Below are 26,729 nucleotides of genomic sequence, written 5' to 3'. Positions count from 1 at the left end.
TGTAATAGATGCCCTAGGAACAGAGATGAAAGGTAGCCTTACCTGCAAGGGTTTTGTGGTTTTGTGGGAAGGGACATCAGGAAAGACATGTTGACAGTACAGCATGATGAGAACTACACATAAGGGTTTGGCAACCCGTGTGGAAAGCATGAAGATCCAAACCAGGGATGCTTGGCAGGAAAGAGCTCTGCACAGGGAGAAATCATGGAGATGGAGGCAGATGGGATTGTGGGAGAGGTGGGGTTGAAGGGCTCTGTAGACCTGGATTTCTTTGGGTTACTCTGCCCAGTAGAGGGTCCCCGTAGTCAAGGGCACAGGGAGAATGAGAAGTTTCCAATTAGCCACAGAGGGAGCTGATGAGCACAGAAGGCTGGCCAAGGTCTCTAGGGCTAGGGGGTCTTCTCCGGCAGCTCAGGAGCTTGGGTGGGTGTGGGAGCAGAGGCATGGGTGGGTGGATGGGCCACAGCAAGTAGGTGTGGCAGAAAGCTTTGGGTACAGGTAAGGTGGGTGCAGTTTCGGCTGGTTGTGAGTTTGTGAAACCAGGACGTGCAGATAACAGGAGGGTGAGAAGCCGGTCAGTCCTGAATACCCAGAACCCTGGCAATGGAAGACAGGCTAAGAGTGCCAGGTGAGGACACTGGGTCCCAGCGCATTGCTGGTGGGAACATGAAATGGTGTGATCACTGTGGATTCCTTTGGCGGTTCCTTACAAAGTTAGGAATTTCCAGATAACGCAGCAATTCCATTCCTAGGTATGTATCCAAAAGAACTGAAAGCAGGGATTCATATTTATGTACCAAGGTCCATGACAGCATTATTCACAAAATCCAAAAGATGGAGACAGCAGATGAATGGATAAACAAAATGTGGTATTTACATATAATGGGATGTCATTCAGTCTTAAAAGGAAGGAGATTCTGACATCATCTGCTATAACATAGATGACCTTTGAGAACACTGTTAACATGAAATAAGCCAAAACAAGTAAAGGGCAAATATTGTAGGATTCCACTTCCATGAGATATCTAGAGACAGAAAAGAGAAGGGTGGGTGTCAAGGGCTGGGACGGAGAACTGGGAATTATCGTTTAACTGGTACAGAGCTTCTGTTTGAGGTGATGAAAGTTCTAGAAATAGCTGGTGATGAGGACTGCTCAACACACGAGGCGGAAAGGGCTCAAGGCCTTCCCTCTACAGCCATTCACGGTCATCTCAGTAGACTGTAGGCGTGGTGATGGGTTATGAAAGCATTCGGAGGCATTAAACGATTTCTGAAGGGTCAGATAACTCCTCAAGGGTGTTACTTGTAGCAGTAACCTCTTTAGTCTTATGACTAGTCTGGTTCTAGAAGAAATAAGCATGGCAGGCCAAGGGTACAGTGATTCCAAACAGTTTAATGTAATTCCAAGACAAAGTGTGATTACATTTCTACACATATACAATATGCATATGTGAGTTTACAAATTTTAATTAATAACTCGTTTCACCTCAGAGACCGAAAAAATGATCAAAAAGAAACTGTGAGTAACAAGCTATAACATAGTTCACCACAACGGGACCCCCCTTTCTCACCCTACAGTTAGTAATATTACAATTAAAATAACTATATTCTTCTATAATTTTTTTCTGTTAAAATCATCTCATAAATTTACAATGCTATTATTAGTTTCCAAGACTAATATAAATTCACTCCATTTTTCTACAACGAAAATGATTATTAATTTAGAAGCACACGACATCATGATGAAAAACACAAGCATTTTAGTAGCAAGGACTTGATCAGTTAAGAATTATTTTTCTTGTAAAACATTCTAAAGCCAAGTAAAATATCCATTCTTATAACATACCTATAATATGAGACTAAGGAATAGGTTACATATAGGTCTACAACACATTGGTTTGTTTTTTTAAAAAAAGTAGACATTTATAAATAAAAAAGAAAAGAGGGACAATTCACATAGGAAAAAGAGGTACACGAGAAAATACTGTTGCACGCAATAATTTTCACAAGGATTAACATGGATTAACACTTTTCATTACAGAAACCGTACAGTGAAGGAACACAACAGACCGGGGCTTTCATAGGGCTATTGAGCTGAGATGACCTGGTGGAGGAAGATGTGGGCAAGGTGACCTTGGGGAGGGAGCCATGTTCCTTGGACTGGTGACCAATCATCAGTCTCCTCCTCTCCCGGCTCTCATTCTGGGGAGTGAGTCTTTCTATCCAATGTCCGGAATTCATGGGCAGTTGAAAGGTAAACATTTCTACAGATCTGTTCTCTTTCCATCCTAATGGATCCCAGTTTTGGAAATGTGATATAGTATCAGAGGCTGCAGCTCAATACATGTGGTCAAAGCAAAATGGGATGGAAAATTTCAGTCATTCTGATTTGCTGCCCCCCTCACTCATCTATGCCCTGGAGGCTGGGGACCCAGAGAGAGCGGCGGCCCCCTCTCCGGGCCACCTGCCTCCACTGTGGTGAGGTGGTGACAAGAACCCAGCGCCAAGCCTCAGGCCTGCACGGAGAAGGTGCAGCCCTGGAGCCGGCCCGGGCTCGGCTACGACGCCAACACTGCCTGACTTCTCAAAGCTCCTCTTCCTCCTCAACCGTAAAGCTATACTTTTCCTATCAGAAATTTGGTTTGATATATATATACACTAACATATATATCAACATCTATATCTATACAGTGATTCTACTCAACTAGAAAGTCTGCTGCCCCAAAGTAGGACTTCCTGGTCTACTTCATTTGGTTAAAAAATGCACACAAAGAGGATGAGGAGATGCTTTGGGGGCCAGAAATGATTGTGCCCTGGAAAAGCCACGGAAGACAGCTTCAAAATGAGCAGTAACACAAAAGCAAGAGGGAGAGAGGAAGCATGAAAGGGGGCGTGGGGGGACCCCGAGGCAGAGGCAACGCCCACTGGGGTGGTCTGCTTGGAAGTGAGGAGAGGCAAGTGGGGTGGGGGACGCTTCATGTTCCATTCAGAAGTCACAGAAAGCTACAAAGGATGGGCATGGTCAAGTCACTTTCCACTTCCCAAGTTCTTCCTTATAACCTGAGCCAAAAACTATTAAAATAATAATAATAATAATTAATAATAATAATAATGATAATAATAATGATAAATCCATTGCCTCTTCAACCAAGCAGGTGAGTATCTAATGGGGAGGCAAGACCACTGCTCACAAGGCCACATGGGTCCTTCTTCCTGGTTCTGGAGAGCATTCTGGGAGTCCCAGTTGCCTGTGTATGGGGCTGTGGTGGCAGTGAGGGGAGGCGGAGGTGGCCACAGAGACACTGACTTGGACAAGTGGGGAGGCCGCGCAAATAGAGTTCTGTGTGGAGCGGTTGAAAGGAAACTGAGGAGGCTGAGTTTCAGATATAGAGTATTCACTTTTTTTGAAGCTAATTTCTATGCTTCCAGTTTTTCAAAGTATGGTTAAGCCCCGAAGACAATGACATAAAATTAATTTGGTTAGTTTAAAGCTGCGGAAAAGTCCAAACAGAGGAAAACTGGAGTACTATTATTAGGAAGGGCAAGATAAAAAATAGTTTACCCTAATGTTTCTTCCAAGAACCTGTAATGAGGACATACTGTCCACAGAGGTCACAGGGAAAAGGTGAATGCATTAGAAGGAACACATGCAAGCAGTTCCTGGTCCCAGGTGTTCTGCAGTCTGCAAAGTCTTATCTGCAAACGGAAAGCCCTTTATCACAGCAGATCCTCTGGGCTTCGGTTGTGGCACAAGAGAAAACAAGAAACCAACCAAAACTTGTAGGGGAACCAGCTTTTTCTAGCCTGTTCCTGCAAGACAGTGGGGCCCACTCTCTACAGCGTTACAGCGCCCATCTGTACTTTGAGAGGTTCTCGATGCCCCATGCCCCTCTCCCAGCTGTCCCTAGGTTCCCCAGCCCCATTCCCGCTCAGCAGCACTTACAATTTCTAGGAAGGAATCTAGCTGTCCCCCTTTCCACCCACCTAGGATTCAAATCTAAGTTTGACAAAGAATAGAGAGTAAACATATCCTTTTGCATTTATTTTGTTTTGAAGGAGAATAGGAATTAGTGACAGCAGATATATGGAAAACCCAGCCAATGAATATGGGTGCACGGGGTATATGACTCCCCATTGCCAAACACCAATCAGAATATTGCCGGGGGCCCAGAATAGCAGCTGTATGTTCAGGACCACCTGAATCCCAGTGTCTTCTACTGCCTGGTGACCAGAAGTCAGTGGATTGATAGAAATTAAACATTCAAATCAAGATAAAATCAATGAACCAGGTATCTGTTCTCTCTGCCTCTTCCAGGATCTCAAAGAGAAGGCCTCTTTGGAGATGAGTGTTGATACAACATGGCATAAAGTCTTCACATCTGGCCCAGGCTATGGACTCACCCCTTCCCATTCAATCCAGAAATCCTTTCACATTCTCTCGTGTTCACATGGAGACCAGTAACATGGAGGGAAATGCTCGTGTTGGGCTACACAACAGTGTGGTGGAAAACACCTGGCTTGGAGGGGGGGTGGCCTCCAACTAAAGAGGCAATTGCTGGGGTTTGAAGGTGTCAGTTATAAACAGAAATTTTCTTTAAAAAGTACCAGTTTAAATGTAAACTATAAAACACTTTAACTATAAAATGTAGCCAGAAATATGCTTAAGTATCCACAGTCAATCGCTTAGATTACGCATTTAAAATGTGGCTCTCTCGGTATCTTAGAAGGCTAACAGCATTTTACAGTAGCTAAAAACATATATACTTAACATGTGCATTTGAATATCACATTTCATTACAACACACAAAGAATAATCTCTTCCTTGGTTTAGTTTTTGTTGTAAAGATCAACTATTTTCAGAATTCACTTAAGCAACAATGACCAGGGTGTGCATTAATCATTATTTTTAGCCCACACAGAGTTCATAGTCTTTTAAATCCCAAGATTAAGCTGGCTACATGATTTCAAAAAAGGCTAAAACCAGGATGAATGCCCACATTTGAGGTAATTATTGCCTTTAGGTCACAGTTTGTGTAAGATAATGTATCTAAAACCTTCTTTAAAAAAATCTTTAGGCATTCTGTTAGAATTCCAGAATACCTATTGAAACCAACCAGGATCTCAAATTCTGATTAGTTGGGTTTGCTTCCAATGGAGTTAAAGTTCTAGAAGGTTCTAGAACTCGTGTAAACTACCTAAGAATTTAGGCAAACAAGCCTGGAGCCAGTCAATAAAGAAGCTTTTTTTTTTTTTGCTTTTTTTTTAAAATAAAAAAGAAACCAAAAAACCCACCCAAAACAACTGAGGAGATGTTTCATAACACATGATAATAGTTTTCTAAAAAATTAAAAATCTCATCCTAAAGCATTGGTAAATTCTTGTCACCTTTCAACCAAATTAAAAATGCTCCTGTATTTCTATTAATCTCAAACTGCGGCAAGAGACTCTCCTTCCTTATACCCTAAAAGTTGGCCGATTTTTCTGTTTATACAACCGTTCTTTCCATTTCTTTGAGAAAACTATCTCAGAACAAAACCAAACCCTTATTTCGTTCCTCTAAGAGTCATCTTGTTTTTTTCTCCTTTTCCTTTTTTTTTTTTTTTTTTTAAATACACAAAGAAAAAAGTTCCTGGACACCAGACCCACACACGGTATTTACAAATTTGGTGTGAATCTCGCATCTGGTTCTACCCAGAGCTGAAGAGTGGATCGATTATAGAGACCAGAGTTGTCATGATATTTATCAGTGCAGTAAAAAATAGCATCTTAAAAAAAATATATACCTTTAGTATTGCCTTTCTAGAATTAACTATAAGCAAGAAAAAATTCATTTTTCTTTTTTAAAAGAAGAAAAGAACACTCTTTTTCTTCACTCGAAAGTTTGTTGTAGCAGCACTACTAAAGCTAGTTGGTACACTGGAAAGGAATCTGAAATGAATTCTACTATGAATCAAAAGAAACTCCCCTAAGGTTCGCTCTAGAAGTCAAACGAATTCTGCCCCTTTTGCTTGCATCCAATTGAGGGCTCCCTCTTCATTCAGACCTTCTGCTGGGTTGCACGCCAGGGGCTGGGATGGCGCGGGGGGGGGGGGCCGTTCCGTCAGGGCTGTTCTTTGCACACAAACACAGAAGGTGGCTGAGGCTGGAGGCTGCGAGCTCGGTTCTGCAGCTGGGCAGACCCAGGTTCAAGACCCGGCTCCCTCGCTAGCCGTGTGACCCTGGGCACGTCACCGAGCTTCCAGAGCCCGCTGCCTCATCTGGAAAGGGACGAGCGGGGGGGGGGGGGGCTTCAACAGGGTTGTTACGGCTGTTATGACTACGTGAAACGAGATAACCAAGGCGTAACTTTTAGCACAGTGTTTGGCACATAGTAAACACAAGGATCTTTAGATGGTTTGTTAGAAAACGTGAAGCCACTCTTTGCTGTTAATTAATAAAAGCGAGACGACCTGGTTATCTCGGTGAAGTCCTGATTCACCACAAGCTCACCGGAATCGGGAGATTTGGGCGCACCACTGCCTTTCCTTCCCTCTCCCTCGTGCTCTCCTGCGGGCGAGTCGGCGGCGACGAGGGCCCCGCGAGATGGGCCCGCACGGGCTCGGCGGGGGCAAGCGAGCAGCAAACGCTGCCTCTTGCTTCCTCGGGGGGAGGGTCTAACAGATGGGCCGCGGTCAACGTGCTGCTCTGACGCAGCGGGCTGGGCCCGGCCCTCAAGGACTTACTTGCGGGCGTCGAGCTGGGGGCCGAGGACATCTCTGAGGAAGCGAGCTCTGCAGCAGGGCCCCTCCCTTCCCGGGCGTCTGCAAGGAGCAGGGGGCGCGGAGCGGGCTCTCCTGAGCTTCTGGGAGGCGCGGGAAACACGGGGGAGACTTCTCCTAACCTGGGCCACTCCAGTGCGCAAGGGCGCCCAGAACCTTCTACGGCGTTTCCAGGTCTTTCACTACCTTCAAGTCTCCGGGAGCCCGACCGGGGTCTGACCGGGGCGGTCTGTGGAGACTACGAGCGAGTCCTAGGGCCTCGCCCCCGCGTGCGCCGCCCCCGCCCCCCACGCAGTTGAACTTCCGGGCGGAGGGGCCGCTTCCGGTCAGCTTCCGGTCAGCTTCCGGTCAGCGCCCGCGGGCCCTGAGCTCAGTTAAGCCCAGCGTTGGTGCGGTGCCTCCAGCTTCCTAACAGCAGCAGCGCTTAGGGGTCCTAATCTCCACGCCTCTTGAAAGATGAATACAGCTCGAAATCAACACAAGAACAATAATACTAAAAAAAAAATATATATATATATGCATGCCAGGAGGGAGGAAAGAGAGAGACCAACAGAAATGCATCGCTCACGATGTCATTATTGCCCGGAAAGGAAAGAGAGGAAGGAACGCCATCTTGTCCCTATCTGGAGGTGTCTTTGAGAAGGGTTCTTTGGCTAAAGAAAGGAACAGTTAACAGCTTCCTTTCCAATTTGGTAAGGACGTCTCCGGCCTGCTCAGTGTTGAGGCCTCCCCGTCTGAAATCTGCGAGACACGTCAGAACGACAGCAGCATGCAAAAGTGCTTCCGGGGCTGGAATGTTTCCTGGCAAAATGGCTCAGGCCAGGCATCGTGAGATCCCAGGCCAGGCCTGCGGAAAGAGTCCTCGCCTCCCTGCTGAATTCCCTCTGCTCCGTGAGGGCACCTCGTTATCTTCTGTGTTCTGTCCTAGCAGCTCCCGGGCAGGCCAGCAGGGGCCCCGGCCCCCACCCCGGCCTCCGCACCAGAGAGGGCATGGGGTGAGAGCTGGGACCAGCTCACCGACACACCTCGATTCACCAACCACAGCCTGTCAGCAGTAGCTCCTTAAGCCTCCTCATCTCCTTTCTCCAGTTTCCAAGAAAGTCTGCTCCGCTCACTCACACACACTCACACAACCCAAATCCTCCACCACAAGCTTGTTCAAAAATGAGTGTTTGCACTTCCAGAGATCTGGTCAAGAGAAATCAGCCTGTTAGCAGCTGTGCTAATCTCACCTTCCCTTCCTTACATCTGACAATCTGGTGTTTGGGCGGGTTGAGTCTTCCAGGGTGAAGAGGGCAAGGCCAGCTGGCTCCCCCAGCCTGCAAGCCACTCACCGCCAGTAAGGCCAGAATGCAAATACAGTCCAGGAGACAACCGTCCGTTTGCCTCAACCCTTCCCTGCCCTCCGAACTCGATCAGCCACATGCACCACTTCACAGTATTAATCGGCACCGAGCCTCAGACTCTCCCACCCGTTGGCCTGCTCACCCCTTCCCTTGGAAACAGCCAAAACGTCCTGAACGAGGTACTAAGTGCAGAGACATGGGTGTGCACAGCCAGATGGGTCCAGGAAGAACCCACTGAGCAGAAGCACCTCCACCCAGACTTCCTGAGGCTACAAGTATATGGTTCTCCTTGACCTGTCCTTGGAAATCCTCCCCTCCTCAACTCTGCTATACTTCTGCGTCTAGAGGCAGGTAAAGAACAGAGGATGCTCTAGGTTATTTGTGGTCTAAACAAAGACAAGGCTGGCATCCCTCTACTTGAGAGCTTGGTCCTGGGGATGGGTAGGCTTTGATTCATCCGGTTTGCCAGGGTGACTCAGAGCCGGAGGAAGAGATGGGAGATCTGGGCAAGTGCTGAGGAGTGCACAAGGAGCCTGGCCTCTCCTCTCCCACTGGGGTCTTCTGATCTTGCAGCTCTGTGCCAGGGACTAGAAAAGGAAGGCAGGTGGGGACGAAGGGAGGATGCACTCATGTTTGCTGAGCACCACCGGGGCTGAGCACTACCTGACATTGCTCTTGGTAGGCTTCAGCAAAACCACCTTTTCAACCTAAGGCCCATAGTTTCTAGGTTTGGCAGGCAGCACGTGGGCACCTCAAGCCGATTTCAAGAAGCCCATCATGCATAAGGCAGAGTACACTGAGGGGATGGCTTCGAGGCCCTGCTGTGCTCTTCTGTTGGCCAGTGCTTTCAGGGGGGACCCTGCCTGCAAGGTTGGAGGAGCTGCTTGACCTTGTCAGTGTTCCTCTGGCCTCTTACCATCCCCCTCTACCTTCTTTTGGCTCCTAGTTCTGTCCCTAGAATTCTATGGTGAGAAGAGGTACTTGTTGGGGGGGGAGGGTGGAATAGGGAGAGACTGGATAAGTGAGCAGTGTTGTTAGTGAGTAGAAGAAGGGGAACTGAAGCTGAAGTTTCCCAGGGGGTGGTACCACCTATCAAGGACCCTTAGGTCAGTTCATGCCACCCAGTGGCTTCCAGGAGGGGACATCCGTCTCTGCACTGAAGAAGATAAGCCACACTCCTGGTGCAGTTATGGGAAAAGGATGGACATCTGGGTCAGCTCTGGGCAGAAGGGCTTTCTTTTTCCATGACAGGTAAGTATCAGACGGGAGGCAGGCCGAGAATCTAGTTAGCAGATTCCAGAAGCACAGGAGAGCACAGGGATTGTGGGAAAGAACCACAGCTAAGGGTTGGGCCCCGGGATTGCCACCTCAGAACTCTTCCCAGGCCACTGAGAATCTAGGAAAATACAATACTGACGATGACCATGTCATCAAGAGTCTAATCTGGCCTGCAAACAGAAAAGGCCTGGATTTTTCTTCAAGCTTTTGGTCTGTGGTGGATCTTTCTTGACGGTTCTTTGTGGACTAGAGATAGTAGAAAGAATTTTTCTAATTCCTGGGTCTTTCCTTTTTTTTCTTTTTGTCTAACAAAACTGGACATCTGCATGTCCTTCCTGCCTACTCAGAGACTCACAGATATAATAAAATAAGTTTAAATATTAAAGAGAAAACACAAAGATACTGGGAAGAAATGTGCATTTAAAACCCCAGCTAAAATATCAACATGATGAAGATGATAATAATTACAATGATAAGAACCAAAATAATTAGTACAATAATATTATTTTTATGAGCAGCATGAACTTTCATTCCTGATCTGGAAGAAAATAAAGAAAACATCAGGTGAAAGAATAAGAGACTTCCAACTTAAGTAGACAAAGTGATTTTTTTATAAATGGAAGGCTATGTTGTCTTTTCCCATAGGACAGCAGATCTAGGAAGGGCTGGGAGTCAACTGTGCAAGGGGATTGGGATGCAGGGCCAATGCGGTCTCATTTACAGCCAAGACTTCGGTCACTGGTCAGGAGATGTGATGGGGCTCTGCTGCCATCTGGCGCTGCCAAGTCAGGAACAGGTGGATTTTCCTGGCTGGCATGGCTCTGAGAGGGCTCTGGCTCACATGTCCTCCAAAGGCTTTTCTCCCCCACTCTCTCTGGACTGGCCATTTTCCCGTGGTCTCGGAGAGGTGGCACCTCCCCTTGTCCTGGGAAAAAGAGTATCGATCAATCGATCAGTTGGTGGCTTCACAAGCAGAGTGAACCTCTCAAAAGTCACCTGCTGGGGACCCATGGGCTGGCTGCCTGAGTGTGTGCCTCTAGTGGGTCATGGTGTCCTTCCTTCCAGCCTCAGGCCTGGACTAAGCTGGTTCCAGTTTGGGGACCTATTTCTCTGTAAGATGAGTAGAACTGATGGTTGGGGAGGGGGATGTCCAGAGTTATTTTCACATTTCACAGCTAACAGCTAAGGTAACGGCTTGGCTTCGTTACTGAGTTAGGTGGGATATCACTATACCACCACTGTTCACAGTAGATGGTTAAGGGAAACTACAGGGGGGTGAGGGGCATGAGGACAAACTGCCAAGACTGGGAGCCATCTCTCTGCACCTTGGAAACTTGGCTTTGGGATCAGCTCAGGCTCAGCAATGAGAATCAAGCGATTAGGACCCCCCTTCTAAGCCTCATCTATGACCAGATAGTCTCCTAACATTCATGTATTTAAGAGTAATTCTGCTATGAATGGAGATATCCCTAGTCCACTCCACCCCCAGCAGTGTTCAAAGCCTGAGAAAACTTCCAGAATGGATCAATGGGGCAAAGCGGGCGAAGGGCAAATTTCTTTGGAAACGTTAAGTGCCCAAGGGAGTGTTCCAAAGTGCAGTGTTAAGACCCCCTGGTTACCCTCATCAATGTCCCTCCGACCTTCTGCCCACCAGACCCCTCTAAAACCAAAAACGAAGTCGAGTCTTGGGTTGGCCTGGTAATGTGAAGAAAGATGCAGTAGCAAAGGTGGATGGTTGTCTATAGAGGGAAGGATCTGGCAAAACTGAGAGCAACATACAGAGGTGGAACGAGAGACATGGGCGGGGCTGTGCGTGAGTGTGGGGTGGGTGTGAGGGCCTGGTGCTGTGTCCCAGGCCTCCTCCCCACCTTGGGGACAGAAGGAAGGCTGTGCCAGGCCTGGAGGCTGCAGGTGGTCTCCTCTCCCCACAACACAGATGGGACCTCTGCTCTCACAAATGGTAGAGCCAGCCCCCCCGCCCCCCCATCAGGCAGAACTGGATGCAGAGTGGGGTGAGGGTGCAGCGTGGGGAGTCCCTCTTGCTCTCAGAGTCATCCCTCTGCTACTTCTCTCTCAAGATCCATGGGCTCCCCCCACCCTGCTCCTGCCAGCTCCCTGATGCCCCTTTGTTGGCAGACAGCTCAAAAAAGACAACAGGTATTAAAATCAAATTCAAATTCAAATAAAAAAAAAAAGGAAACAAGGAAAGACCAGAGTAAAATGTCACAACAGCACAAAAGAAGAGCTGAGATGATGTGACTCGCCTCAGTCAGCTTCTTGGAGTACCATGGAAGTAAACCCTCACACCGCGTCTGTTGGTCGGTAAGGCACTAGGAGGGACCGGTGTAAAATCAAGGATGCGAGAGCCGGGATGGCGGCGCCGAGGGACACGCAGGGAGGGTGGCATCCGCGCTCACACCCACACACACTCGTTCACGCTCGCACACCTGGACCACCACACTGGTTACATGCCTATGTTCTATCGCCTTTTTTTTTTTTTTTTTTTTTGTGCAATTACATTGAGGAATAGTCTATTGGTATCATTGGAGTTGAACACAAAGTAGAAAACAGGGGTGCTGACCGCTACATTCTACTAGGATGTCGGTGACGACCGCTAGCCCTATGCTACGTGACTAGGGATTGATTCAAAGAGAAAAGAAATCTTCAGGAAAGGAAAAAAAAAAAACCTAAAGTTTGCAACACACATTATTAATGACACTGGAGGAGTGACATTGCTTTGTAGGGATTTCTCCAGAGTGCTCAGGAAGAGAAGCTGTGCCCTCTGCTGGCAGGGGCTTCCTTCAGCCTGGCCACTCCCCTCCTGACACGTGAGCCAGAACTGGGTTTGGCCAACCCCATACCAACCCCCAAATATCAGCCTCCTCAGGCCACGGCCTGACCTTCTAGAGGGCTGCTGACCCTTTAGAGTTCTGGAAAAATCCCTAATATGTTCCATAATTAAAAATCTATTGGATTTCCACATCAGGTGTCCCCGACAGCAAATTCTTAAATGTCACTTGCCGCCATATGAAAATAATCTTTGAGAAGTTCATAGATAAAGTTCTTCAAAAACTGGGGCCCCACCCCCCAACTTCCAGGAATCTTCTGTCGCTCTCTTCTTCTCCTTTCCAGTTTGGTGCAGAATGGGTTCGTGAGCTGTGTTTTTTGTTTACCGACGTTTTCTTTTTTTTTCCTTTTTCTTTTTTAAAATAAAAAGCATAGATTTCCCCCTCCTCAATCCCTTCTTTTTTAAAATGTCTTCTCTGCTCTAAGGTCCCCCCACCTCCTGGTTCAAGTTTTCTTGGTGTCCGTCCCTGCCCCTTGCTCCCTGCCCACCCTGCCCCATTGCATTGTTTGTGTGCCGCGTCTTCAGTATAAAAAGCTCGGCTCCCACCTCACCCCTCCACCCTCCTCCCTGCTGCCCCTCCTCCCTCCCCTCCCCTCCCCTTCCAGTGTTTATATGTAAGGGTACTGGTTGACCTTGGCGGGGCTCAGTGGGTATCCAGTGTAGACGGTGGAGGCTGGAGAGGCGCTGATGTAGGTCTGGTGGGCAAACTGGGCTGGATACTGACTCGGGTGGATGGTGGGTGAGGGCAGGACCCGGGGGCCCATGCTCACGGGGACCTGGTGGACGATGCTGGCCGGGTAGGCAGTGTGCTGCACGGTGTGACGCGCTGAGCCTTGGGAGGCCACCAGGTGGGCCACGGTGCCGGTGGAGCCCAAGGCCGCGGGCGCCGTGTAGGTGTAGAGGTGGGGCTGGGCAGGGAGGTGGGCTGCTGCAGCAGCGGCGGCCAGGTGGGGGTGCACAGTGCCGTGGCTGGGGCTGTTGTGCGGGAAGGAGTACGGGGCCTGAGCCATCGTGGGAGTGATGTAGGCCTGCTGCCGGCGGTGGCTCCCGGCGCGCTCTGCGGTGATGTGCTGCTGAGCCTGGAGAAGGAGAAGCACCAGGAGAGGGCTGCATTGGGGGCCAGACACGTGGGAGGGGAGGAAAGGGAGGAAGAGGAGAGGTGAGGAAGGAGGGAGAAGGGTGAGGGAGGAGGGAGAGGAGGAGAAGAGAGAGAAGTAAGGAGGGGGAGGACAGTGAGGGGGTAAGGGGTAGGAGGGAGGAGGGGGAGGAGGGAAAGAGAGAAGTGAGAAGGGGTAAGAGAGGAAGGTGGGGTTGGGGGTGGGGGGAGGAGGGCCAGGGGAGTGGGAAGGAGGGGGAGGAGGGGGGGGGAGGAGGGGGAGGAGGGGGAGGGGAGGAGAGGAGGAGGCCAGAAGCCACAGGAGTGAGGGAAGATGCCTCCCCTATAGGCTGGGAAAGCAACATTAGCCTGGACTGAAGAAGGAACCCTGTCCCTGAGCCCCCAGCTGGATGACACACAGATTAAGCCAGTTTGAGGAGGTAACAGGATGTCTCCAAACGGCCTACTGCAGCTATGAAGTGTCAGAGGAGCCACTCTTTGAGTGACAACTGCTTTCTCCCTCACTGTGAGATCTTGTTCTCTAAAGTCCTAGGCTCTTGGACACTTTGCTGTTTGAAGTTATATTGGTACAAATGAAAGAGCCCTCTCTTCCCGAGAACCAGAGTTGTGACGACACAGAGATGCGGTCTCAGTTTACCAAGTGCACCACTTCAGACGAGGGGTTTCTGAACATAAGCTCCCCCACTGACGTCCCCTCTATGGCTTCTGAGGAAACAGGCCCCTGAGTCCACTCTGCAATTCGGACCTGACGTAGACCCTTTACACACAGGCCAGCTCTACCGAGGAGACTCTGCCTTCATTTATAATTCTACCGAAAGGCCACCCACCTGCTCCAAATCCTCGCTTGCCCTGGGTTTGGGGTTCCCCGTGTGTGACCTGGCCTCCCTCATCACAAAGACCCACTAGCCCAACTCTGTCAGCCTGCCAGTACTCTGCTGGTGTCCTGGTCTGACGGGGCCAGGACACAGTGTTTTACCCACAGTGGGAAGAACTCAGAGGTCCCCGGCCCTGTGAGCCGGGGTGGGTGTGGGCCCACCTACAGCCACCCGCTGGGAAGTGGAGGCACGGAGGGGCCTCGGTGATGTGCGTGGTTTGCAGGCCGCTGAGGCCAGGTCAGGCGGCACTCACCTGGCTGAGATTGAGAGGCTGCTGCTGCTGGAAATGCGGTCCTGGCCGCTGCTGCCGGTAGGCGATGGCTCCGGACGAGCTCCCTGAAGAGTGACCGCTGGTGGAGGTCACGTTGCTGGAGGACTTGGACTTGTAGGACGAGTGCTGACTGGCGTTGACTGTGTGGGAAAGAATAAGGGGTCACAGATGGCTCAGAGGTCCCCCTGCTGCCCAGAAGACCCTGCCCCTAGGGGAAACAACAGTGGTCTCCTAGGAAGGAGTGTGTTCCCAAGACCAGCCAATCAAATTAGCCTCGTCTCCCCAGATCCAGCTAAGAGTCGGCTCTGACTCTGGACTGGCCACTGGGCTTTGGCTTGTCTCACTGATTGGGAGCAAGTCCCAGCTTGTTGGACTTAGAATTCCTGTCTGGTGACACTGAAAAGCACAAGGAGGCGCTAACGGAGGAAAGGAGGAAAGGTCTCTCTCTGTAGCTCTTCGTGCCCCATCCAGAGCTGCAGTGGGGTTGTCTGCTGCGATCCAGAGACACAGTGACACATAAGCAGAGTATGGATAATGGGGCCTCAGAAAAAGAACCACACATGTCCTGAGGAAAAAAATCACCCATGGCTGCAAGTGTAAAACGGGCAAGGCTGGGGTAGAGGATGCTAAGTATGAATGAGGCATACATCACAATGAGCAGGCCCTTGATGTAACTGTGTTGGATCAATTCCATTACAAATCCCAGGATGATGAAATCAAAGTCAAAGAGGAGATGGCTGGGGCCAGTCAGAGAGAACACCGATTAATTGCTCAGGGAGAGAAACATGAAGAGCAAAAGTTTGGGAAACCAGAAACTTGGGGAGGGGATGGGAGATTGGGGTGCACACTGAAGCCCAAGAGAAACCTCCCTGCCCTACAGGCAGCAGCTGTAGGAAAGAGAGAGCTGCCCCACTGGGGATGGAGGCAGTGAGTCCTAACAGAGACCCCAATCTGACCGTGCATTGGCACTTGAGGGTCCTCCCATCCCACCCACTAAATTAGAACCCCATGGCGGGGGGTGCTTGGGGACCTGAATTAGCAACACATGCCCCATGAGAGGAACCAGCCAGGCCCTGGTGTACGGAGCTGTGCAAAAGCCAAACCTGTAGAGGGTCTGGGTGGCTCAGTCGGTTAGGTGTCTGCCTTCAGCTCAGGTCATGATCTCAGGGTCCTGGAATCGAGGCACCTGTTGGGCTCCCTGCTCAGCAGGGAGCCTCCCTCTCCCTCTCCCTCTCCCTCTGCCCCTTCCCCACTCCTGCACGCATTCTCTCTCTTTCAAATAAATAAAATCTTTAAAAAAAAAAAACCCAAACCCAGTTAGACTCTCAAAGGCCCTCCAAAGCCTGGAGGATGGGGAGGGGGTGGTGGTTTGGGGGATTCCCTGCCCGGTAAGAGCTGGAGAGCTGCGAATGCTGGCTAGCAGCAGAGCTTTGGTGTCTCCTCTTCACTCAGCCACGGTGCCACCTTGCTGGAGTCAGAGTACTTGCTGTTCTGTAGCAGGTCACAAACTGTGCCTGGGCCCTAGCTGCGGATGCTGCCTCTCTGCTCCTAGTTCAGCTCTCTGGGCATTCTGTGGTAATTATTGTGAGGGAGAAAGCCTGAGCTCCAGGTATCCACAGCTTGAGTCTGGAAGTGAAGAGCTTAGAGGAGTTTTAGGTGAAATGGCGTGACAGAGCTGGGCACGTGCCTGCTACCACCATTGCGGGAACAGGGAATGGGGACCAGGTCAGAGCAGTGAAACCCCAAATAAGGGACGGGGTCCTGCAGGGGACCAAGACATTAAAAGAATCATTTCCTCCTGCTGAGATGAATAAAGTGACAAGTGTGGCAGAAGACAGGTGCTGATGGTCAATCTCCTGAGGTACGGCTTACAGCCATGAGGGACATTACAGAACTCTGGTCAGTCTTGCCCAGCTGCTCTCAAAGATCCGCCACCCTGGAAACAGTTCTAGTGGTCCTGTCTGTGCTAGGTGAGTGGGAGGGTGCTTCGGAGTATGGGTGGGCTGGGGAGCCAGATGCCTGTGAGGTCCAGCCACATGGTCTTGATCGAGTTAACCTCTGTACTTCCATTGTCACATCTGGGAAACTGGGAGAATAATGGTAACTACAAACAGGGTCGTCATGAGGTTTATGTCAATTAATGATTACGGATTGCCTAGTTATCTGTCACATGTTGAGCTCTTAAAAGCGTTACCTGTGTCAGCTATTGTTAACATCTTGATTATTGAGCCCTGTTTCCTGGCTAAAGCTGGTGCTCAAGGAACAGATGTCCACTCCAAGCTGAGGCAACCAAATCCTGTCTCCTGGAACTGGGAAACTGGGAGCCTGGGAATCTCTGGGTCAGGGTGAAGTGGTGCTCCAGAAAGCAGGTGTGTGGCTTCCAGTGGTCTAGGTCCTGGGAATTCTGGGTCCTGCTCAGCCTGGGATGTGGTTGTTGAAATTTCCTTCAGCCTTCTTGATTCCTTCCAATGAATTATGTGTCTTAAGGCAGCACAGAGTTCATTCTGTTGCCTTCTAAAAGAACCTCAACTCACCTAAGGGACCCAAGAAGGTTATGTGAGCAATCCCCAAGGCTCCTTCCCAAGCTCCCAAAGGAGGGGTGAGTTCTGGGAGAAAACTTGCCTGCACAGCATTTGTCCTGACTTGAACCCAGGCAACACCTGGGAGCTCCAGTTGTGGTGGTGGGGGGATAGGAGGGGCTATGACCTGGTCACACTGGGACCTCTCTGGGCCAACTGGGCACTGTGATGCTGAGGAAGGCTGCTTTCCTGATGGTTCTGAGCCTTGGATGACTTTGTAATGAACGGTATATATTTGTGTTGAGAAACACCACAGGCTGGGGACGAGTAGGCACCAGCATGAAGTTCCTGCTTTTTACTTGTCACCAGAAGGACTGTGCAGCATGTCTTCACAGGGGAAAAGAAATCTCTCTTTACAGGGAAAGTTATACCATGGGGCTCCCCAGAGACAGCAGCACTGGCTGCTTTAGAATCAGTAGCCTTACCACAGGGAATAACCCCCCCCCCCACACACACACCCTTTATTCTTTTTTGGTCAGAAACATCCCTCCGAGACTCTCAGCTGTTCAGATATCACGCAGTTCTTGTGGAAAGGCAGTGGGGGTAAGCGTTCAGAGCCGCCCCCTGCCCACGAGCAGTGGGCTGATGATGGAAGTGGTTAATGTAACTTGAAAGGCGTGAAATGTGAGCTCCACAAAGCTGTCTTCTCCTGCCTTTGTGGTTTCCAGACACAAAACTGCTGTGATGCTGACAAAGCCAGCCGGTCCTCAGTCTCATCACCTGTCTTCACTAGGGATTGGATGAGGTGGTCTAAAAGTTTCAGTAACTCTCCTCAGAATTGTGTCACCTTCCACAGAATGGCACCAGGACCAAAGGCTGACAAAGCTCCAAGCTGGAGGATTTCTAACGTGTGGAAATCTGGCCACTCTCTCATGCTGATTTAAGAGGCCAAGAAACATTTAGCACCAGCCAACTGGTGCTTAAAAACAATTAATTTGTAGATGACCTCAAGAAGATCTATCTTGAGCCAATTCTTATAAACCATTACCCATATTTTAAAGGGAACGTTACAGTTCCCCCAAGGTGTCTCAGAACAGGGGCATTCTCAATGGAACAAAACTCACAGACTTGTGCTGTAGGTCTCAATCTGTGATCTAAAATCCCTGAGGTCACACATTTTTGAAATTCAGAATTTCAGATTTTAGAAAGGTTCAATATATTAGGTTATGCCCCACAGAGTCTTGGGCACCGCCCTGTAATCAAAGACAGGAAGGTTTCTGCTCCAAAACCCAGGGATATTTTACTAAGTGGCACAAATGACTATGAGGAAGAGACTGTGAACAGCTCCTTGCTAATCTGAGTTGGGCTTCACCACTAATGAGTTTGCTATAAACTTAAAATTTGTTTTTTGGAGAGGTTTTTTTAAACTTAAAAAAATTATTTATTTGAGTGAGCGAATACAGGAGTAAGGGGAGGGGCAGAGGGAAAAGCAGGCTGCCCACTAAGTAGGGAGCCCCAAGGGATCATGACCTGAACTGAAGGCAGATGCTTAAACTTAACCTACTGAGCCACCCAGGTGCCCTGGTTTTCGGATGGCAGATGAAGAAGGACTATATCCTCTTTCTGCTCAATAAAAGGGTCAGGCTTCCTACAACATGGTCTTGAGATGTTTACTGTTAATGAAGTAGGAGAGCCCTTCACACCAAGCTGTATGCATTGCAGGTTGCAATCTAATTTTTTTTTTAAGATTTTATTTTTTTTAAGTAATCTCTACACCCAGCGTGGGGCTCGAACTCACAACCCTGAGATCAAGAGTCATACAGTCTTCTAAGTGAGCCGGCCAGATGGCCCCTCGAGGGCTACAATGATAAGCCAGCACATGTAGGGCTTCTTGAGGACTCGAGGGTATTTGGTAATAAAGACTTAAAGGGTCAATTTCCATATTTTGAGTTAGCAAATGTTATCTTTTCCTCAACTGATTCGCCAGCACTAACATCCATTGGTTTTCCTTTCCTACCTTCTCCCTCACATCCACGTGTCTCCCATTGCTTCTCTCTCTGGGAAGTTACTACGGTGTACTGCCTCCAGGTGTGAAAACCCTGACCAGCTCCTGAGGGACGGACAGTCCCTTTTTAGCAAAGTCAAGCCGTCTTTGGTAAGAAACACTGAAGACAGTCCAGTCTCATTTTATTCAGGCTACAGGCTCTTTGGAAACTCTCTACTCTATTTATCCATTCATGAAACAAAATTCAGAGGTGATGTGGCTGTCAGAGGGAAGCCACTTCTGACAGGGGTGAATCAGTGTAGCCATCTGGCTGATGACAAGGAGTGGCTGCTTCTAAGGCAACAGGGCTGTGTCCCCCTATATTGGGTAAGTTGAATCTGTAGCTCCGAGGTTTTGACAAACATATTTAATACTTCAACAGTGACACAACATATGACGGAAATGATATCCTTTGCCATATCGAAACTTAAAAATGTGCGACGTATATAGTTTGAAACAATTATTTCAGGGATAAATGAGTAGAAAAGTCTGAGGGCCACTGCTCTAAGGAGTCCTGTCTCCTGGGTGAACAACTTTGTTTGCCTTACAGATTCCTTTGGTTCTAGAGAGTGTTCTTCCTGCCAAGGTTTCTACTAAAACCCTTGCCTGGGTAGAGATAGAGGGTTCTGGAAAGAGATGTCCATGTGTCCCGCACTATGTGGACTGGCCTATGGTACTGGGCTGGAAAAGCCCCGAGAAAGACCCCATCCTGAATTCTGCTCTTCACTTTCACGTCACTCTCAGTGGCAGAACCTGAATGGCCCATGCCCAGCGGGTCTTACATGGTGGTGACCACCCCAAGAAGGATCTGAGGTGACATAGACGGGGGTCCTTCCTGATGACTAGTTCCCTGAATCTAAACAAAATCTTTTTTGCCCGGTCATACCTCTTTCCTTCTAAAGAGTGCTATTGTGAAGGTGCTGCCTGCCTTGAATGGCCTGATGACAGTTCATGGCAGAAAAGCAGATGGCTTCTAGTTTATTCCCTAAATTCTTCCACTGGTGAGATACTACCAAAGCTGAGGGGAGCCACTAATCTTATTTGGAAGGTTACGCTCTCAGCCTTTATTCTAGTCCAATTTTCAGGCCTTCGTGGGATAGAAGGGCTCCTTTTACTCAAGCAGCGTGTCAGGAGATAAGCACACTTGTCACTACGACCTGTCCTCCCAACAGCGAACTCTGAGGGGATACCAAAGTGGGCCTATGTGTCACCCTCACCCGCAGGACTCAGAGAAGATTCTTCCCACACAGGAAGCTGCTCTACCACTAGGGCTTCTTCATGTTCAGTCGGTCAGGAGCAGCCTAAGCCAGGAGGGAGCTGGGTGGCTTTTATTTCATATTTATGCACCTAATCAGTGTGAGATCCACCGTAAAGGCAGCGAGGGATTAATTATAGAATAAAAAAGTGAAAACTCCGCTTCTATAAGGTGACAGTAAACAGAACCCTACCCTGGCTGCTTGAGTGTAATCCTTGGGTAAGGAGCTACAGTAACCTGGGGCTCACTAGTTCTCCCACAACACGGCCACTTGTTGGCAGAACCCAAAAACACCGGCCTGCAGACAGGTGCTCCTGGCCTGCCCCGGCCCCAAGTTACCTGGCACCAGGCTATCACATTCCACCAGCACTTCGCTGGCCTGGGTTTTCAGGGGGGGCACGATGATAGTTCGGGGGTTCCCAGTGCAGTGGTTCTCCAGGCTCCCCTTGGCGTCACAGGCGTTGCCGTGGTGCCCAGCGCGGTGCTGCACGGAGTAGGGGCTGGTGTTGCTGGAGGAGTCGGAGTACGGAGAGTCGTGGACTGTGACACAGCTGATGACGTTTTTCCTCTGCTTGGAGACAGTGCTGAAAACGGAAAGGGAGAAATCAGGATTGTGAGGCAGCTGTGAGGTGAGACACCAACCAGCATTCCAGAACCAGCCATGTGAGAAGCCCCTTGGTGCTCTGGGACACGCGCGCGCGCGCGTGTGTGTGTGTAGGAACGTGACATCTGCTCTCCGGACCCTAATGTGGAGACTAGGGACACAGTGTTGCCCATCCAACCAGCAGGGGGATGTGTGAAGACACGAGAAGGGCTGGAGCTGGGTCCCCGGCACTTCTGGAAACGGGAGAAGCTTCCAGATGGCCCTGGGTTCTCCCCCAGCAGGAGAACTGCAGGGGAGGTGCCTATAGCCCACAGCTGTGTGGCAGCACCTTCTGAGCCACCACAAGGGGACATCCTAGCATGTAGAGAAAGCCCAAGAAGACCTTGGCAACCTAAGGCCCCGGTTTGCAGAAGGACACCTCTGAGAGGAGAGCCATCATCAGCTTAGGTTCAGGGCCTGGGAGATCCGCTGAACTTGGGTGCGAGGGAGCGAAATGTCCAAGGGGAAGCAGGATGCAGAGAGAGGCGTGCATGAAGAGCGGGGTCTCAGGAGGCTGACCACACACAACACAGTTCAGAGACACTGGGAGAGAAAAACTGGGAGCTGGACACCACACCCTTTGCCACCTCTTTGCTGGGACGTCATGTGGAATGAGTGGGTGGTGCAGGCTGCCAGGACATCTGAGGGTCCCCTTCTTGAGGGGGAGGCCTAGCCCCTCTGCAGCCTCCCTAGAGCAGGAGCCCAGGATCAGGGAGGGGACAGCACAGTGTGTAGGTGAGGTCAGAAGGGCTCCCTTGGGGATGACGCCTATGAGAGTGTTGCTCAGCAGCTGTGGTTTTCCTCCTGTATCGGAAACTTCGTTCTATGCTGATAGGGAGGAACCAGCTTTGGATGGCTCCTGGCCAGCACATTTTCTTTCTTGAGATATTTATGTTGGTGTGGCTACTTTAGGAACCCATTCTGGCTGCCTCCAGGGCAGGTGGGTGGGATGATGGATACGGAATTTGTTGCTTATTGTGAGGGTTTTAAAACAAGATCTACATCTATTTTTATATATTGATCATCTATTTTTAAGAAATATTGATTGCCTAGGTAAGACAGGGTCAGTTTCCAAATAATTTGCTAAGAGAAGCAGCTGCTATTTATGGAGGGCCTAATGGAACCACCACCCCCACCTCCAGGTGTCTTGCCCAAGGTCATGTGGCCAGTCACAGGCCAGACTCTTTCCAAGATAGATCTCTGCCACCCTAAGGGCAGCAGAGAAATGGGCAAACTCGAGAGCCCCAGGCAGCCGGGCAGAAGGTAAGTGGAAGGTCATCCAGGCTGCTAAAGGCTAGAGGGGCTGGGAGGTGAACCCACAGAAGGTCTGAGCCCCTGCTCCCTGAAGCCTGGCACTACTGACATCTGGGCTGAAATATTCTTCCAGTGGCTGCACATTTTGTCCTTCCTGGTTCAAGGTAGAAGAGTCCCTTCCTAACTGTGTCCGTGGGTCAGAACACAGGCCCTGCAGCAACTACTTCGCAGTTGCTGGTTGTATGGCCTTGGGCAGCTAGCTATGCAACCTCTGAGTGATTGTCTGTCTCATGATCAAACGTGGATAATGACACTACCTACGTATATAGGCTTATTTTGAGAAGTGAGAACATACAGGGAAGTGCTCTGAATAGTGTACATATGAAAGTTTGTGGCTATTATCACTGTTACTGGTTGTGCTACCTCATTTAACATGTGAAAACAGGATTGCAAAAATAGATCCAGGCAAAGGGGATTCTATCAAGGCATGGATTGGATGGAGAAGTTTTTAGTCTATGAATAAACCAGAAGATTGATATGAAAGAAATGAAAACTCATTAGTTAGATATCTTGGAGATCTGTGGTAGGTGCCACAGGGGATTCCTGTACAAAGAGCTATAATACATGCCTCTGCCCTGGAGGTGATTAAAATTTCATTGGGGGACTGTATAAAAACATGACAAGTTAAACAGTAGAAGCTTTAAAATAATCGGTTAAAGAGAATAATGGATGTCACAAAGCCTTCTGTGATGAACTGTCAAATGAGTTGTACCGGTGACAATTGCTAGGAACTCAAAGGCAGATGAGGAATGAAGTGACTGCATATATTTACAGCTCTTCATATTAACTTCGATAAAACAGATACATTTTAATTAGTAAAGACCTATGCTTCCCACTTATAACAGTTGGAATGCAAAAAATCCCCATATGCTTGTTTCTCAAAAAGCCACATAATTACCATATGACCCAGCAATGCCACTGGAGGTATTCATGCAGAGGAGGGGAAAGCAAGGACCCAATCAGATCCTTGTATGCCAGTGTTCACAGCTACATCATGCATAAGAGTGTAAAGGTGGAATTAACCTAGGTGTCCATCAACAGACAAATGCGTAAGAAAAATGTGGTCTATCCACACAATGGAATTTTAGCCATAAAAACGAATAGAGTTCTGATATGTGCTACAGCATGGATATACCTTGAAAACGCGCTAAGTAAAAGAAGCCAGACACAAAAAGGACAAACACTGTGTGATTCTACTTACATAAGGTATCTAGAATAACCAACCTCTTAGAGAAGGTAGATTCAAGATTACCAGGAGCTGGGGAGGGTGGGGCATGGGGAGCGATTACTTAATGGGTACAGAGTCCCTGTTTGGAGTGATGACAAACTTCTGGAAATAAGTGGTGATGGTTGTACATGTTGTGAGCGTACTTCATGTCACTGAAACGTATACTTGAGAATCAGAAAAGCAGATGGGATTTGTGGGGGGTGGAAGTGGGTGGGGGGCATGGAGATCTGGCATAAGAACTAGGACATGGGGCACAAGGAGAAAGTCCCTGAGCCTGGAAAGTAGGGAGGAGGAGTCCAAGAGAAGCAAGAGGATGTGGAAAGCTGTGGCAGGAGGATGTGGGGCCGCTTTCTGGGGTGATGGGGCTGGATGACAGAACCGACTTCTTTGTGTATGTCTGCTGTGTACTAAGATGCTACCGAGGGGGATCCCTGGGTGGCGCAGCGGTTTGGCGCCTGCCTTTGGCCCAGGGCGCGATCTTGGAGACCCGGGATCGAATCCCACATCGGGCTCCCGGTGCATGGAGCCTGCTTCTCCCTCCACCTATGTCTCTGCCTCTCTCTCTCTGTGTGTGTGTGTGTGACTATCATAAATAAATAAAAATTAAAAAAAAAAATATGCTACCGAGGGCCCCTTCTCCCTCCATGCATACACCATCAAAGTGGTCCCAGGACCTGGGGAAAAGGCCCTGGAGGCTGTAACTCTGTACGGCGTCCAGTTCTGTAGGGGCTGCAGGGAGATGTGATGCCTGTCCTTCACTCTCGGCTTCTGTCATAGGTCATAGCCAGGTCTGCATAATTAACCCACATACACAGTGGCTTAGCAGGTCATCTTACCAAACACAGGTGTGTTCTGCTGCAAGCGCGCATGAAGAACAGAGGCTGGCTTCCAACCCCAGTCCTGGGAGCTGGTGTTCTGGTCCTGGCTCTACTGTCCATTCACTGGTGTGACCCTGGCCAGTGGCCTAGATATTAGTGTGACCCTAAACGTCCCTCCACTTCCAACCTGCTCTGACATCTATTGGGGAAGAGTGGCATGAAAGGATCCACTGCGAGGGTCCCCTAAAGACTCACTATTAAAGACATTTAAAATAAGATTTGGTTTACTCCTAATTTGGAGAGGAAATAGATGTCTATAGTAAGTGTGCCTTACATGTAGACCCAGACCTGGCCAATTCCTGCTGGCCAGATCTTCCTTGTGTTCCAAGTTGTTTCAAAAATGAGCAAATTAAACAGACACATGGACACATAGCCAAGCTGTAATAAAATTCAAATTTGGAAATTGTGGAGAAGCTTCAGCTCAGTAGGAGTAAGAATTTAAACACACAATGGGGCCGCTTCATGAACCAGTGAGCTTCTTGTCACCAAAGGATGGCTTGTTGGCAAGAATCTTTCAAGAGTTGATAGTTTAGTCTGGATGACCTGTGAGAATTTAGGGCCATCTCCTGCTGGAAACCCAACAGGTAGTGAGCCTTTCTACAGAGGCTGAGGATCCTGCATGTCAGTATCTTAATATCTATCAACGAGTGTGGGATAAAATCTCTATAAAACAGCTCATGGGTCCCATTCCTTTGTTTTCAGAGCTCATTATGCCTAATGAGCAAATAGGTATAACATAGTCCAGGGCTAATTTACCTACCTCTTTGGATTTGCTCGTGACAGGCTTGGAAAAGGTGAATTAATCTGATAGCTCTGTTTTTAATCTCTTCTGCTGTTAAAAACATCTCTGTGCTCTACCCGAATATACTATGCAGATTCGAGAACAAATGGGAAGCTGTTAAATGAGTCACTTTGAAAATGAGCATACATTTGACATTACCGCTCTGGGTTCTTTAGGCTCATATGTACTGATTCTACTGGGATTCATTCCACTACAGTGTCTAATTATTATTGATAGTTTATCAATCTCATTAATAATTGGTTAATGGAACTGAGAGAGAGGAGCAGAATGAGAAATATTTCCTCAAGTGTCCTCGGCCAGAACATCACTTCTGAATAAAGAACAAAGCTTCCAGAGTTCACAAATTGCTTTGTGTTGTCCTGGCGATAGCTGATTTTCATCATTTTAAAATGATGGAAAGAAATAAGGAGCTTGGAAGTAGAGAAATCAGCCCCAGTGGAGGAAGCCCTGCCGGAGGAGCGGACACAAGCCTGTGACTCCTGCCCTGTGGGGCCCTACCTGGAATGTGTCGCTGATTTCTAGTTGTCAATCTCAGTCAGCTTCAACCTTCGAGACCGGGGTCAAAACTCATCTCTACCAATAAACTTTACATGACTTACTTCACTGCCCTGATTTCCAGTCAATGCTGTGCATGAGAAACACCACTCTTCTCTTGCTGCAAACACTGATTAATAACCGCAGGTAACATTTGTTGGATGTACGACTACTGGTCGAAGGGCTCTGCACTGTCCCCCTGCTCCCCACTGCAAGACTGTAAAGAATGTTGTAATATACTGACTGCATGAGTACTTAACTGGAGATCTACCCTCTTAAAATTTTCAGCATACAATACAGTGCTGTTGACTAGGCTCTAAGTGTTGCCTAATTCAAGCGGACGGCAAGAGAGATCCCACTGCTTGATTCTATGAACTTGACTATTTTAGAAGCCTCTTGTTAAGAGGTTTTTTTTTTTTGCATATTGCAGAATTTCCCTCTTTTTTTTAAGGCTGACTAGAATTCCACCGTGTGTACATGCTGCATTTTCTTTACCCATTTGTCTGTGCACTCATTTGATGGACACGTAGGTTGTTTCCACATCTTGGCTATTGTGAATAATGCTGTGATGAACATGGATGTATAGTTATCGCCTCGAGGTCCTGATTTTGGTCTTTTGGATAAATTCTCAGAAGTGAATTGCTAGATCAATGATAGCTCTATAGTTAATTTTTCTGAGGAAACTCCATACTGTTTCCCAGAGTAGCTGCACCAGTTTGCATTTCATTTCCACCAAGAGTGTGCAAGGACTTGACCTTCCCTGTATTCTCATCCACACCTTCTTTTGTTCTTTTGCTAACAGCCATTCTGACAGGTGTAAGGGGATATTGTGGTTTTTATTTGTTTCCCCGATCATTAGTGATGCTGAGCATTTTTTCATATAGCTGTTGGCCACTTAGAGTCTTCTTTTAAGAAATATCTATTTAGGTCCTTAGCCCACTTTGTAGTCAGGTTATTAGGTTTTTTGCTGTTAAATTAACCTGGGCTTGCACTCACTTAGTCACTATGCATACTTTATC

At 48.6% G+C, this 26,729-nt stretch overlaps 1 protein-coding gene across 15 annotated transcripts in view; it reads right to left on the bottom strand.

The window, feature by feature from the left end:
* The window catches only part of HIPK2 (homeodomain interacting protein kinase 2), a 193,597-nt gene that overhangs the window by 2,825 nt on the left and 164,043 nt on the right, over nt 1-26,729 (bottom strand). For 7 of the 15 annotated variants that reach the window (XM_025434007.3, XM_035699939.2, XM_025434008.3 and 4 more), the window contains 4 exons: nt 20,651-20,895; nt 14,476-14,633; nt 12,863-13,309; nt 1,374-10,307 (listed from right to left, as the gene is read on the bottom strand). In XM_025434007.3, the coding sequence (XP_025289792.1) occupies nt 10,125-10,307; nt 12,863-13,309; nt 14,476-14,633; nt 20,651-20,895 (1,033 nt within the window). In that variant the 3' untranslated portion in view covers nt 1,374-10,124. Of the gene's footprint in view, nt 1-1,373; nt 13,310-14,475; nt 14,634-20,650; nt 20,896-26,729 lie in introns of those variants that run through there. The other 8 variants (XM_025434012.3, XM_035699943.2, XM_025434013.3 and 5 more) reach the window with 3 other exon arrangements.

Source organism: Canis lupus, chromosome 16 (assembly GCF_003254725.2).
Source record: "Canis lupus dingo isolate Sandy chromosome 16, ASM325472v2, whole genome shotgun sequence".
NCBI classification, from domain to species: Eukaryota; Metazoa; Chordata; class Mammalia; order Carnivora; family Canidae; genus Canis; species Canis lupus.
The sequence above is the reverse complement of the archived record's forward strand: the minus strand, read 5'-3'. Positions and strand labels throughout refer to the sequence as shown.